Raw genomic sequence first — 15926 nt, forward strand, 5'->3', positions numbered from 1 at the left:
GGCATCCTGGCTTGTATCAGGAATTGTGTGGCCAGTAGGACTGGAGAACTGATTGACCCCTGTACTCAGCACTGGTGAGGCCGCACCGCGAGTACTGTCTTCAGTTTTGGGCCCCTCACTACAGGAAGGACATAGAGGTGCTGGAGCGTGTCCAAAGAAGGGCAACGAAGTTGGTGAAGGGTCTAGAGAACAAGTCTTACGAGGAGCGGCTGAGGGAGCTGGGGTCGTTTAGTCTGGAGAAGAGGATGCTGAGGGGGGAGACCTTATTGCTCTCTGCAACTACCTGAAAGGAGGTTGTAGCGAGGTGGGGGTCAGTCTCTTCTGCCAAGTAACAAGCGATAGGATGAGAGGAAATGGCCTCAAGCTGCACCAGGGGAAGTTTAGACTGGATATTAGGAAAAACGTCTTCACCGAAAGGGTAGTCAGGCATTGGAACAGGCTGCCCAGGGAAGTGGTTGAGTCCCCATCCCTGCAGGTATTTAAAAGACGGGTAGACGTGGTGCTTGAGGACATGGTTTAGTGGTGGAGTTGGCAGTGCTAGGTTAACGGTTGGACTCAATGATCTTAAGGGTCTTTTCCAACTTTAACGATTCTATGATTCTATCATTCTATGATCTCCAAATGAAACTTTGGGACAGTCAGTTTAAGGATGTGTATCACTATTAATAAAGAGTTCAATCCTCCATGTAAGCTGCTACAGCACTGGTAGCCCATATGTATGGTCATTGCAGTGGCCTGCGGGCTGGTACGAGGCTATTACGTTACCAATGGAGGAGACCAGGGCATTCGTTTTCCCTGGTGGCCTAATTCAGATGCTATGTTATATACTTATATGCACAAGGTAGAGTTTCATACTTACTCCTTTTGGAAAGTATCGTCTTCTATATTGCTGCATGCTTTGCTAAACAGTGTAAGCGAACTTGAAGCTACCTTACTGGGTGCACTTTGGAAATGTAATTAAATAGTAAACTAAGAACCTGTGTATTATGCTGCGTAAATTTGCATTTGTGAAGCACAGTAGGAAAATAATGCCAGCAGCTTCCATTTCTAGACAAATGAATGTAATCTTGGTGTTTTGGGGTTTCTACAACAAGCTGAAGAGAATAAGAATAAATTAAGCTGACCTACCCTGTGTATACAGAAATGATGTTTTTTCTGCCAACATTCAATTTCCACAGCTGGGACAATATAGAAAATAAAATATTGTGTAAGGAAACGAATCTGCTGCTGAATCAGAATGGGCCTTTACTGCCTGAATGACAATCAGTTGACATTCAATTATCATGTTAATTGAATTAAAGCAAGCTAGAAATTACTTAATTCCATAAGTATATGCTCCTGTCAAGTTACTTATTTAATAATTGTTGCTTGCTTGATGGAGGAGGGGAAAGTGACCTTACAAGAGATTTCTGAGATGTTAAAAATAAAATTAAATATTGCCACTATACACTATAGATAAGCAACAGAACAGAAGCCTGCTTCTTGTTGCAGGAAAAATGTTAAACGTGTTATTGGAAATGTGTTTCATAATTTGGCACTGCCTTAAGCATGAAACTCAAAAGAGCTTCAGCCATTTTCTAGAGCACACTTGAATGACGACACAAGCCTTTTTCCTCCCCAGAAGTGCTGCAAGGATGCAACTCTGTTATACTTACTACAACACAAAACTATTTAAGCTTGAGGGCTAAAAATTCCAGCAGCTGCAAAAAAAAAGAGGTTGGGAGGGGCAGCTGACTTGCTCATACCTGTTTGAGGTGCTGCTACAAATGCAGAGGACGCTCCCCACTTGCCCTGCCTTCATAAGCCCCCAGTACAAGTCCAGTCTAGCACAAAGTCAGTGAACTGGTACCCACTGCCGGGACCGCATTCATTTGCTTTCAGAGCAAAATATTGACAGCCACACCTTGTTGTTACTCGTGAAAATTAACAAATTCCCAGACAGATAGAACTTACCCTAATTTTTAGTATAAGCCAGGACCAATCAGAATTTCCAAAACTAGCATGAGGATCATCAACCCACTTGTATGTTGACCTAAACAGTGGGCATCTTCAAAAGGACAACAGCATATAAACAGTGAGAGCTCAAGCTGTTGTCCTCAGAGGACATGCCAACGCCCTTACAAGGACGAAGCAGGGTGAGCTGACCACCCTCCAGACAGGCCAGCCTGTGGGGACCATTCTGGCCAATGCAAAACATCAAAGCAGGCTGGGGTCCTTTCCTCATCCATTAAGGACTGTTTTACTATAATGACCTTCTATTACATGGTTAATGTTTATATTACCGTGGAAGACATGGTGTTCATGTGAATATTATTGGCTCACCAGAAGACCCAAGAAAAGAGGGCAAGACAATGTGTACACTGAACATGGTAGATGTATAGGTAGGAAATAATTAAATAAAGGCTGTATGATGACATTCCTATGAAGTAGTGATGTTTTAGATGGAGATTTACAGAATTGTTGTTAGCTTCATATTATGGAGTTAACCTTGTGCATAATGACTATTTGAGGGAAAAGTCAGGTCCCAGAGGACTCTTTCCATGTGCTGTGACTGTGAGAGCACAGCAGGAGTGTATATTTTTTATATTTGTGTAATGCAAAATAAAACCCAATGTGGAAGCAGTAGATACATGATCTTTTGAAGATCATTATTCTGTGTAAAATTCTTTGTTCAGCTCAGTTTTTTAAACTGGCTATCAGAATGATGCAGAGGCATTGCAATATAAAAAGCAGTATAACTTAGTCTTTGTTCTGTAGGTCAAGCTAAATTTATTTTAGCAGCTAGGAACAGATTGTTGATTAATTTTTTACTCGTTTTCAAAACAAACAGTACATTTCCCTAATAATCACAAGCGGTTACAACTTAAAAAGCAAATTGCTACCATTTTTTTTTGCAAAACAATAGGAGATCAGCCAACACTATGTATTTATCTTAATCTGGAGAAATTACAAGGGTGCACAGATACAGTTGCACAGCTAAAACCAATCTTTTTTCCTCTCTGTCTTTATATTTACAATTTTAGAAGCCTAAGACTTCTCTGTTTCCATTATGATCTTTTGCTTCCCTGGGAAGCAAAATCTTTAATCCTTTTAGGCAGTCTCTGAGTTTTGCCAGCCCGTATCTGAGGTTTGTTCTGTCTCTGAAAGCAAAGCCTTAGTGAAACAAAAAAATGTTTCACGAGCACATTCTTTATAAAAATGGTTTTGTACTGGATCCTTCCAGCCTGACACTACCACTCTCACTTTGTAATCTGCAACTGTATTGTCCTCTGTGTGCATACTTTGTGCTGCCAAGTCCTCTCCGTTACAGGACTGCTGGTTTTACTAGAGCATCGGAAGATCAAAAGAGATCACTTTGAAGTTTCATAAAGTTTATACTTCTGGGGAGATGTATGTGTGTGTTTTTCAGCTGTGGAATTCAGGAGAACACCCCAAAATTGTCATAAATAGCTTTGCCCATCTTTTACCTTTGAATCAATAGCCCAGTTAACTAGGCAGTGTGGAGTGGGAGGGGGAAGGTGGATAGTTTTTACTCTCTTCATGGAGGCTTTCCACAGGTGCCCAGGTTGTGCACTTGACTGGAGAAGTGGACAGCAGAGACTCAAAGCTGCAGTTCCATTTTGTGTAATGTGAATCCCAAATGCCCATGAACACATGAATTAATCTCCGCCCTGGGCATGCAACTTAAAAGTTGTGAAATATAACAGCAATAAAAGAAGGAAATTTACTTTCCCTTTATTTGTCTCCCTTACTTTTCAGCCTTCTGTTTGGATGTTTTTTAAGCTTTTTCCTGCAACATGGAAGGCTAGGGGTCAATCCTGCTTAGTTACATGAAGCCAAGATGCTTGCATGGCTCCTAAGTCTACCCTTTTAGAAAAAAAAAAACATGAACTGGTGAGAAACTCATGGTAATATTTGCAAAGAGAAATGCTGACTTGTTCCCAAATCTGTCACTGACATGGCTAACAGCAAGTCATTAGCTAGGCTCCACGGGTCAGAAACTGGTTCTCCTCCTGAAAACTTTCAACCCTAAATATGTACGTATGCTTTCCTGACATCATGTTACTGTAGTGCTATGAGGTCCTGCCTAACCCTGCAGATAATCTTTGATCTTGAAATTTGGAAGTGATTTTCCAAGCTCTTTAATCTATTATGAGATTGTGCACATGCCGCGTTTAAAATAATTTGGTGAGTTGAGAGAAATGTACAGAAATAGATCCATGCTCCTGAGAAGTTAATTAGACCGATATGGGATCAAGACTGGAATAATGACTAACATGATTTATTATCCTTAGCAGCTCCATGAAGCTTCTTTGACTGCCCCCAACAGTTTATCCAGGGAAGAGAGAAAGCCTCTTGGCTGATCTGTATGGTGCCGTCATCTCCTTCATTTAGCTCAAATGTCTTTCTGCACATTCTCATCTTCCCCAGAGGGTTTTAACTCATCTCACAAGTGGAAGCCAGTGGAGAGGCCCACGTCTGCCTTGCCCCGTCCCTAAAGGTCCCATTTGCAAGTACGCCCCGCGCTTCACTTTGAACAGTTAAACCTGAGATGCTATGAGGGATATTGTTTTTTCAGTACTGCTGGGTAGTTAAAGGGTGTTTCACAGTTAGAAAAATATTTTCTTTAAATTATTTGATGTTTATTATTTCACTCTTTGAGCAATATGAGGAGGAAAGGCTGTTTACTTAAAAGACTTTATGAAGATGCATGAGACACACAGGTGATATATAAAAACAAAACCAGATTAATTTACCAATGTGACACTCTTTGTTTTTAGGTATACAAAAAGAAAACTGAAGCTGCCAAGAAGGAATATCTGAAGCAGTTAGCTGCCTACAGAGCAAGCCTTGTATCCAAGGTAACACATAATGTATATACATACACACATATATATAGTGACATATTGCAAACCATTTTCAGCATTTATATGGTGCTGAGCACAATAGTATTTAGTGCAAATAGCCTTGTTTGTTATTACCTTAAACCTAAGTTGAGCAAATGCTTAATAAACACAGTCATCTCTCCATGAAAAGGTATCCTTTCCCTTCTGGTCATAGAGGCAGCACTTCTCCAGGCTGCGAGTATCATCGCAGTTCAACAGAGGAAGGAGATACCAGTAAAAAGATCTCAGTATAACAAACATGCCATGCCAGGCAGTCACCATTCTACCTATAAGGGAAAAAAGCGTATCATTACCCAAAATGCCTAGTTTTGGTTTGAGGTTTTTTCAAGTACTGCTTTTTACCTTGCAAGCACAGTACAGAAAACGTCAACCTTAGCTCACATAGCAAATTTTCATAAGAAAATGTAAATTTCCATTTTATATCCAGCAAGCAATTTGTGTGAGCACAGCATAGGTCACCATAAGGCCCTTATACTGGAACACACTAGTGTATCCCCAGTACACAGCTAGTAGCAATTTTCTAAACTGATTTATACAAACATTCTTAGTGCCCTTAATTTTGTAATAGGCGGTTTAACATTTTTAATAGGCTTTAAAATATGCAGAAGAATGTGAAATTACTGCACTGTGTCAATGTGAAAAAACAATTGAGCAACTTCAGAATCATATTGGTTAGAATCACTAGTTTGGAGTCTGTCAAAACAAATTTAGATATATTTTGTTCTTACATAAATAAAATTAATTTTAGAGGTAAAGATGGCAGTATGAAGGACTGGCATATATGACATGAATAGAACTTTTTGTTAGCTTTAAATGTTTTTGGGGTCCTGCACTATACTTCTCTGTATATTATATTAATTTGTACATATTTTCAGGGGAAGACTGTATGATTAGCCATACAAGGACCTTTCATGCATCTTTCTGCATTACCTTAGTATTTCATCAGTGTTTGTTCTGAATTTAGAAGTCTGAAATATGGGTGTTACCTCATTCATTTTTGGGGGTTGTGTCTTAGGCATTTTAATTTTATAGCTACCATCATAATCACTAATGCATTTAGTTAAAGTGATTTACAGGCTACCTTTAATTTCTGTCTTAGGGCTGTTTGGTTCTAGAAATACTCATTGCCTTCAGAAAGGGTACCACGTGCACACAAACAATTTTTTTTTAAATAGCCTGCTTATTGGCAAAAGATAGGTCTCAAAAGCTCAAAATATTCCAATAGGTTTTGAAGAAATGCATGAAGCCAACTTTTCACTTGTGAAAATAACTTGGATGTCATTATTCAGCACATCATGGGCTGTTTACATAACACTCTATATAGCTTGTTTGAAAGGGCATGTATAAAAAACTGCGATTTTTTTTTTTTTTGAAAGAGAAAAAAGGATATTATGGCTTTTTCTGAGGTTTCTTTTTAGAAAAAAATTTAAAAGATTGTTGATCAGTTCAGTGCATGAAGCCATCAGTGCGTATATTTAAATTTGTCGTTAGTTAGAAAAGCACTGAAGCATTTTCTTAACTTTTAAGCAATTCTTTAAATTCTGCCCATAATGTAATGTTTTCCTCTAATGTGGAAAGTATCAAAATATAAACTTAATGAAGCCGAGTACTAATTGCTTACTCTCATGAACACGCTCAATGAATCCAACAGAGCTGGCATGTAACTAAAGCAAGTCCATTTTGCAATAAGGATGTAAAATACCCAGATGTAATATTATATCAGTATATTCTAAATTATCATTATTAAATATTTACATGGCACCAGAAGAGTTGTAGTTCTTTAGACAAGCATGTAAGCATGAAGAAATATATATAATACATTATTAAGATTGTTTGGAGTCCATCTGGTCTTTTATGTCCACGTGTTTTATTATCATCCATAAGAGCTACTGTTAGAGAATATTATTAAGATTCCAAGACCTTCTTCTCAAAAGTTAAGACATGCCAAAAGTAACATACCTTTTCCAAAAATGCTTTAATACAATATTAATGATTTTCTCACATGGTATGTTTTATACTTTATCCTGCAGTCTGTGTGAGTCTCATTTCATATGCTTATAATCAGGTGTTCACCCTGGGAGCTCCTGTGTTGTATTTACTGCATGTTGTTTAACCTTGCTTCTTTATAGGATTTTCTGTGCTGCTCATCCCAGCAGTGTTTTAGTGTAAAGAATTCTCAGTAATACTCTGGAGCAGGAAGTTTGTCTTGTCCATATTTTCAAACACAACTAAATCATCGTGAAATCAGGTTTTCAGTAATTTTGGGTGTCCTGCTTGCGGCATCTAGAACTTCATTTTTCAGAGTATTTGACCAATATTACACCCTTCATGTTCACAGCAGAGCTCCAGAGACTTCAGGGTCAGCTGCCTGGCAGCTATGAGATATTCAGTTGTGCTTCGCATCACATCAGGACATCGTCTTGCTATCCAAATGATAGGAGTTACCCAATTATCAAACTTTCTTCCTTCTTCCCTCCCAGAGGACTCTGCCTGTGGGAAGAGGCAGGCACAAGCAGGCAAGGGTGCTGCTCAGGTCCCTGGTCTCCAGCTCAGCAGGTGCCTCACACCTCCCAAAGCAGCTGCTTACCAGTTTCCTAACTTTTGAACACTGATTCTGCCACTTTTTAATTAAGTATTGCCAGTTGTTAAACGATTAGTGAGTGTAGGACTTGTGAGTGTTTGTGTATGTTTTTCGCAATATGTTTGCAAGTCTTCATTTTTCTGAAAAGCAAAGGAATGGACATATGCCATGTTACACCTGAGTGGACCAGACTTGGAGTTGAATTCACTGTACCCATCTTGGCCATTTGAGATGCTGGAATAGTCAGAACAGAAGATTGCAGACAAATGGGTTAAATCTCCTTTTGCCAGGAGATTTCTTAGCCTCTGCCTGACAGCAGAATAATGAAATTCAGGGACATCGGTTTCCATCCCAAGCTCTGGGGTGGGAGTGGAGTATCAGGTGGTGATGGTGGGCTTCTCCATGATACTCAGCCCTTTGCCCCCTTTACTCTGCTTTTTTCTCTTCTCTTCTCTTCTCTTCTCTTCTCTTCTCTTCTCTTCTCTTCTCTTCTCTTCTCTTCTCTTCTCTTCTCTTCTCTTCTCTTCTCTTCTCTTCTCTCCTCTCCTCTCCTCTCCTCTCCTCTCCTCTCCTCTCCTCTCCTCTCCTCTCCTCTCCTCTTCTCCCCTCTTCTCCCCTCTTCTCTCCTCTTCTCCCTTCCCTTCCCTTCCCTTCCCTTCCCTTCCCTTCCCTTCCCTTCCCTTCCCTTCCCTTCCCTTCCCTTCCCTTCCCTTCCCTTCCCTTCCCTTCCCTTCCCTTCCCTTCCCTTCCCTTCCCTTCCCTTCCCTTCCCTCTTCCCTTCCCTTCCCTTCCCTTCCCTTCCCTTCCCTTCCCTTCCCTTCCCTTCCCTTCCCTTCCCTCTTCCCTTCCCTTCCCTTCCCTTCCCTTCCCTTCCCTTCCCTTCCCTTCCCTTCCCTTCCCTTCCCTTCCCTCTTCCCTTCCCTTCCCTTCCCTTCCCTTCCCTTCCCTTCCCTTCCCTCTTCCCTTCCCTCTTCCCTTCCCTTCCCTTCCCTTCCCTTCCCTTCCCTTCCCTTCCCTTCCCTTCCCTTCCCTTCCCTTCCCTCTTCCCTTCCCTCTTCCCTTCCCTTCCCTTCCCTTCCCTTCCCTTCCCTTCCCTTCCCTCTTCCCTTCCCTTCCCTTCCCTCCCCTCCCCTCCCCTCCCCTCCCCTCCCTTCCCCTCCCCTCCTCTCCCCTCCCCTCCGCTTCTCCCCAACAGCAAACCTTTACTTCAGCCAGTCTTTTTCCTACTCTTTCTCTTGTCCTCTGCATCCTCACGTCCCCTTCATACAGTCATAGCCATGGGTGCATAGTGAAGGAAACTAGAGATGAAGATGAGGGACAGACTGCCTGCTCTTCATCATAGAGAGCAACCAGTACTGGGAAAGCCCATGTGGAGGAATAGTCTCAGCTGCTTTCTCAGATGATGCACGTTTATAAATTTGAGTGTCATTTCATGGGAAGATGAGATATTAATCTTTGACACAATCTGTCATTGTCCCTTCCAGAGTTCAAGTCCCTCTTCCATTGCATCTTAAGGAAGGGCACCCAGATTTTTGGGAGGCATATGGTGCTTTCCTCTGGGTGCATTCTTGACAAAGCTGAGCAGTTCTGGCTGGAGTTTGTCACACACACACACACACACACACAGAAGTCACTCACACACCTAGTGTGTATAATTTTATACTGCCTTATTTGACAAAATTTTCACTGAAAAGAGTGTAAGTGTCACCAGCAACTTCGGTAATAGGATTGTCAGCCCATCTCTAGTACACTTTTAAATGCTTTAGTGATGTCTTTATAAAATAGGGCTACCACCCAGTAAATAAGGTAAACATATGATTGTGTAAATGTCAATTATGCATGAATCCCTGTTTAATTTATAAGTTTATTTCCTGTATTTTCTCCTTTTGTATAATGATTGAAATTAATGGGGCTGTTTTCGAGTTTGTTCATGTGTGTAGGAATTGATATGTAAAGCAAAAATCACATTACAAAGCATTATATCTTCTGCTATGCAGATTGCCATATTGCTTATAGTACTGACTAAGCCTTTGCATTGTAAACAAGTGTCTTTATATTTGCCCTTAGTTGCAACTTTTAGTACTGTTCAGGTCCAGAAATGCAGTCTCTGGTATCTGGTAATTTGTACAGCATTACATAAAATGCTGTGAATTGCAATTTTACTTTTTCATAAAACAAGCACTTTTTCTAGCTTAACCAGCCTTTTTTCTGGCTGACATTAGAGTTTTTGCTGCATCTTTCAAACATATATATTTAATACAGATATATATGGGTAATGTTAAATACTTTCTTTATATATGTGCATCTCAGTATATTTATATAACAATATATGCATATTATGTATTTAACATGCATAATATATATGTGCATATAAGTGGTACATATATGTATGTTAACTATAGCAGTATAAGTTTAGCTGTTTGAATAGAACAAAGCAGATTTCTGTTCCCTGTTTAGTTCTCTCTGGCTAAATGAATCTTTAATTCTCTCTGTGTAGTGACACAACTTCAAGTTTCATGCAGACATATTTTAGCAGCTATGGCTGAAGCTAAAGCCTCTCAGCAAGGAGAATATTATTCAAATTCAAAATACTCAAGCATATTTCAAAACTCTGACGTTGTATCTAAGTCAGTGGTGTCCTCACTTGACATTGCAACAAACGCACTGGACATTTTTCAGTTTTGTGGACAGTGCAAATCCTTTGGACATGTAAAATTGCTTCGTGAAGTATATGGCAGACCTAGCTTTTCTAGCCCACCACCTTGCAATTATGCTTCATAAAAAAACTAAAGGTCACATCTGGTAAGATTAGCATTGCCTTAATGCCATTAGCACAGCAGTTTGTAACCAGAGAGCTTCCAGGCACCCAAAATATCTGTTACGCTGCCTATATTGTAATACAATTGAACAGCCTAAGGAATTTGAGTTGCTTAAGACTGCAGTGAATACACATGAAAAAGTTTGAGCTACTTGTAAAAACCAAAATGGAGACCATGTTAAAAGAAAACCCAAACCCCAAAACTCAAACAGTAAACTTGGTCTTAGTTTCCCATTTCATATGTGTATGTGGTGAGAGCACTTGCCTAACATATAAAAAGGCAAAAAATATGTCACCTCTCCCAGACTGTGCATCTCCCTGCTCCTAAGTAGATGCAGATGTGCAGGTGTGCTCTCTCCATGAGTTGTTTTCTGTGGCCCAGTGAACCCACATTCTTTTCTGAATAGTGGCCAAGCTTCACATGTAGGGGAGCACCGCATCCTGGCTCACTCCTCCCTGAAATAAGCAGCTGCTGGAGTTTAGGACATTTCTTTTGGAAATAAAATTCTGAGTATCTCTTGACAGAGTAGGCCACTGTTGTGTCTCCTGGTCCGTGCTTTAATCAGTTGGCTATTTGTACAAGGAGAGCAGCATCCCTTCTGCTGCTGGCAGAAAGGCACCTGGTTTCCACATTTTGAGACAACAGATTCCTATATTATATCTAGCCCCAGTCCATGCAGATGTTTTGGAATTTCATAAAACAGTTTAGGCTGTTCTCAGTGAAAGCATCATAGAAAGAATAAATTAAAAATATGGTTATGTTTGATGCATGATATTATTTTTTGTAGCTATTAAATTGCTACAAGGCATTTGGCAATATTTCCCTTAAACCAATAACAAAATAAAAACAGAATGATGACATGCACATACAGCTTTTACTTTTTTCCGTTAAACATTAGAATCCCTAGCTGGGAAAACTATAATGTAAGGCTTTTACAGCAGGTACTTCATGCTTCTGTGATACCTCGGTCTTTCATTCTTTCTGGAGGTATTATGATATAGTCAGAAATTTTCAATAAAATTATGTATATGCAAGTATGTGATATATCAGAGTATCTGGTAAGTGAACATATATATTTATAAACCCATTGTCTAATCTAATAATAACACAAATCCAACCATCTTCTTGTCTAGCAAGGAAACCAACTATACTGCAGCTGAAAATGTAGAGCAAACTATATTTAAGTTAATGCCATGAATTCAATTTGAGGCTAAATCATGTGAAGTTTTACATTCAGCAGTGCAAAAACCGAGACATGATCTCACATAATTTCTGCCAAAAATGGCAGAAATGTCTTGAGGTTGAGAGAAACCTGATTTTGATTTGGAGAGGAACTGTGTTTGGTTTTGAAGTGAGTTAATAAAACTAGATTTCACTATTAGCCTAGTGCTTCCATTTGGGGAATTAAAACACTTGTATCAAATTAAAGTTGCATATCCTTTATCACATGTACCCAGGTTACATTCATAAAACATCCATTTTTACTTACATACCCTGAATGAATCCATGACAATCCCCTGTAGATGATGACAAAATGTATATTTAGATTTGAAGATGTTCTTCCGAGCCACCTCAGCTAATTATAGATGACAACCCATGACTTACTCCTTTGTTCTGAAACATCAAGAATGTGTCAAAAAGCTTCTGAACTCTCTAGAGTCCCAGATGTTGTTATTGCAATAGGTGACTGGAATTAACAAAATACAAAACGTCATTTGCTAAGAGCCTCTTGTGACTTAGGTAGGAAGGCAGCTGTACTGCAAATATGCATATGAATTCTCCACCGGAGTGAACAGAGTTAAGTCAAAGGAATCTCTAAAGGAGTTAAAGAGCTAAACAGGAGGGAGAAAACACTGCTGGAGAGAAGTCATTCTCTCACAAAACAGCTTCGCAGGGGTATTAATAAAATGGCTGAGCCCGTGTAGGCCAGAAGAAGGGATTCTTCTCAAGGACAGGCTTGGGGTTGGAAGTGACCTAAAATGTCAAAAATGTTAAAAACGGACAGGATTACGTGAACACAGAAAAGCTGAGAGAAGGAATAAACAATTCAAGATGTTCCTTCCACCAAAGAGACAGCAAAGACAGCAGATGCAAACTTAAGCTTAGGTAAGCTTTGTAGGAGCTGCATAAATACTCAGCCAATTTCCTTTTATCTACCTCTTTAATATCACGGTACTGGAGATAACTCATTTAAAGCTGAGTCAGGCCTGCCTAAGTTTGATCACAGCCTGTACAGCCTGGACCTTCCTGGTACCAGTTGACATAATCACTGCTGTTACCTGAATGTAACCTTCATTCTGGGCACAGAGTCCAAAAAATGTTGAATTCCTCGGCATGGCTCAAAGATGGACACCAGTCACTAGATGTGCGCATGGCACTGTCATGAAAAGGGGCAGTGTGGCAACTATGTAGTTTTTTGACACATATTCCCGTAAAACCTGAATTGAGTTAAGCTCTTTTCTAGGCTTTGAAAGTCACATAGTACATGTTCCTCGTCTGTGTAGAGGGGGTGCCAAACCTCTGTTTCTCATTTAAACAGAAGCACCTGTTTCTCATTTAAAATAAAACTATGTTACACCATTTTGGCTACATGAAAAAATCTTCTGAGGTTGGAGTAGGTTATGTTTACCCACAAGTAAAGCTGTTTGTATTGGTAGAAAGTTTATGCTGGCCATATTGGCCATAAGGCTTATGTCTTTGCCCTTGAGGAGGTCTCTCAGCATGTATTTAAAGGACACAGGCATCCAATAGTACCAAGAACATTTACTGAATGTGCACCAGTTCTGCAATCTTACGCATATTTTACTATAAAGAGGAGCTTAATTACTGATGTTAATAAAGAAGTATTTTGATAATGGCTGATCTGTAAATGACTGAAATTATATTGCTCCAGCTGAAAGGCTTTGATCATTAACTATTTTTGTGAAACCAATAGAATGAGAAAAAAAAACTTTTTTCTCTCTAAGTTGAACAACTATGGTTTCTTTGAGACAACACTGACTTTTTGATTTTATATTGCAAACAGCAATATTAGTTGAGCACTGCTTACTAGAATGAAGCTGCAAAAGTATTTATTGCAGAAGTATTTATTTAATTCCCATATATTATGTTATCATATGCTATAGTAGATAAGAAAACTGAATATAAAGCATGTATACAGTATGTAAATCGAAGATGTTCATATAAATATGTGTGTATTTATATCTATATGGTCCTACTTGCTGGCAATATTTCTAACAATAACTGAATTAACATGTTAAAAAAGCAAAATTAAGTAAGTATAGGCACTTGTAGTTTGTAGGTATGCTTCTGAAGAAAAGTAGTGCTCATCAAATGGGAATGATTCTCAGCCTCTGTTAGCCAGCTTCTACCTGGTTTTCATGAAAAATGAAATGGACATCCAGACATTAATACTGAAGTAACAGTGTTGGGCTCTGATCCGAATTCCATTTAAGTTAATAGGAGACTTTCCATTAAATTCAGTAGTCTAAGGATCGGGCCCTTAGAGTACTGCCTTGTTAAAATATGTCCTTGCTTTACTTTCAATCACATGGCTGCTGTTTCTGTTCCAACAGAAGTGGGGTTAGAAGATCCAGTGATAGCCAGAAGGCAGCCACAAGTTAGAAAGGAAGCCAAACCCATGTGTAGATTTCAACAGCTGTTTGGTTACCCAGATCTACAGGGTTTAAAGTGCAACTATAGACTTTTCAAAGTGGAAGTAAAATGATATCCCAAAAGAAGCCATGGAGGTGCCAGGCTGGCATCACTTGACTGTTGCTGTTTTCTCTGACAGTGCTTAGGTTGAGCAGGATGCCTGTACCAAAAATCATTTCTCAACTGTAGGAGCGGGTTGGATGTGTTAGGGCGAGGGAAATCCCAGTGCCACTTTCCTCTAAGGAACTGACAACCCCCCTATGCCTGAATTCAGTCTGTGCAAGAAGGACTATTAGTCCCAGGGCAGTTCTCCTTAGGAAAGAATAGCACAACTGGATGAGCAATGCTTAACCCCTTAACCTAATTTAATTCTTTAATTTGGCAATTATGGATAAGGAGTTTTGGCACACAGTAGGGGAGCAGAAGGTGGACAGGAAAGTTCTCTTTGCTCTAGAATTGGAAGGAAAGACATGAGTCTGGTAAAAACTGGGGGAGAAGCACTTGATTCAGCACTTCCCAAACTTTGTGCAAAATGATCAACTCTCAATACTTTCTCTGAAGAACATCATTCATCTGTATCATCACACATTTCCTTGAAAGTATGATCAAGTAGAATAATTTTGTGGACTGAGGGTCATGCACCAGTACTTTTAATTAATATAATTATATTAATTATAAGAGTTACAGTAGTGTTTATTTTTTTCCTTCCTTTCCCTATTTCTCTTCTACTTTCATTCTCTTCCTGTTGGGATTTCAAAATGTTCTTTCCTCTTTTTCTTTGTTTTTCAGTAAAACAATAGATTCTCATGAAAAAAAAAAAAAAAGTGGTTTTGTGTTGTGCCTAAATAGCAGTAGTACTTTTTCTGTAGTGTTCCATTGCCTTGGCCTAACCTACCTTGTCTTCACCTTCTGATTATTTTTTTTTTAATTTAGGCAACAGTATTAGATGATGATGTGAGATGGAGAGCCAGGTCCATAAGAAACCCTACTCCTAGCCTATCAAGAACTTCAAAGATTTAGAGTAAGGCTTTGACCTGAACTCCAGAACAAGTAGAAGGCACTCAAAAAGCATAAAGGACTGTCAAGAAAAGCTAGTTTGTGGTCCTAGTGTATATTCACTAATGTATGTGTACAATCCCACATCCTACCATTAACTAAATAAAATATTCTGTCACCCTCTAGTGGTGGGTCTACAACACCATACTTCTGACAGTAGTGATAAAAAGATTTTCTCACTGCATGTCCAGTAGAAGACCTTCTCACATGTAGGAGAAACTAGGCTTCAATGTTTGATGACCTGTGCGTACACATTTGTAATTTTGGTCTCCACTGCATTTATCTGTAAGTGAATTGTATCCTATAACTTCAAGCCAAAAATGAGAGATGTAAATTGTCTGTGTTGGTTTGGGACAGATTAATTAATTAAAGAGGGGTTTTTAAAAATTATTTCTGCACTCTTCTCCTTGGATAACTCAAGAGAAAATTGACTGAATTCCAACCTGCAGAGTTAGGGAACATGACTTTGCACTTGAAGCCCATATTGGCTAATCAAATCCCTTCTTTCTTAATTCCTAGTTTGACCCATAATAAAAGTCCTTGTCTAAGACTGCCTGGTGCTGTACTGGACAAGTGCAATGCCCATTCAAATCCGTGAAAGTAGTAATTGTGCCTGCAATAATAGTGTGACCTCTGCATCGTACACACCTCTTGGTGTATTTGACTGTAAAGTAACATAACAAAGCCAAAATATTTGACATCACCTATTGCATTAGCTTCAGCAATACTTACAAAATCTGGGTTTCTGACCCAGCCCTAGAAAAAGCTGAAAGTGCAGTATGCTAGAGAATATCATGTAAAGGGTTCATTTATCAAGATTCCCAGGAACTGATAATATTGATGTGTTTTACACTGATATTGGACAATGTGGCTTCAGATCACATATGTTTTAAAGCCTCCTAAGTAACA

General features: G+C 39.3%; 1 protein-coding gene across 1 annotated transcript in view; it reads left to right on the forward strand.

Moving 5' to 3' along the window:
- TOX (thymocyte selection associated high mobility group box) overlaps positions 1–15926 on the forward strand; it is a gene marked incomplete at both ends in the record, with an annotated part of 221351 nt that overhangs the window by 190418 nt on the left and 15007 nt on the right. Inside the window, one exon of the mRNA XM_082332632.1 lies at positions 4782–4862. Coding sequence (XP_082188758.1) covers positions 4782–4862 — 81 coding nt within the window. The remainder of the gene's footprint in view (positions 1–4781; positions 4863–15926) is intronic.

Source organism: Platalea leucorodia, assembly GCF_965183815.1.
Source record: "Platalea leucorodia genome assembly, chromosome: 1".
Taxonomy (NCBI): Eukaryota; Metazoa; Chordata; class Aves; order Pelecaniformes; family Threskiornithidae; genus Platalea; species Platalea leucorodia.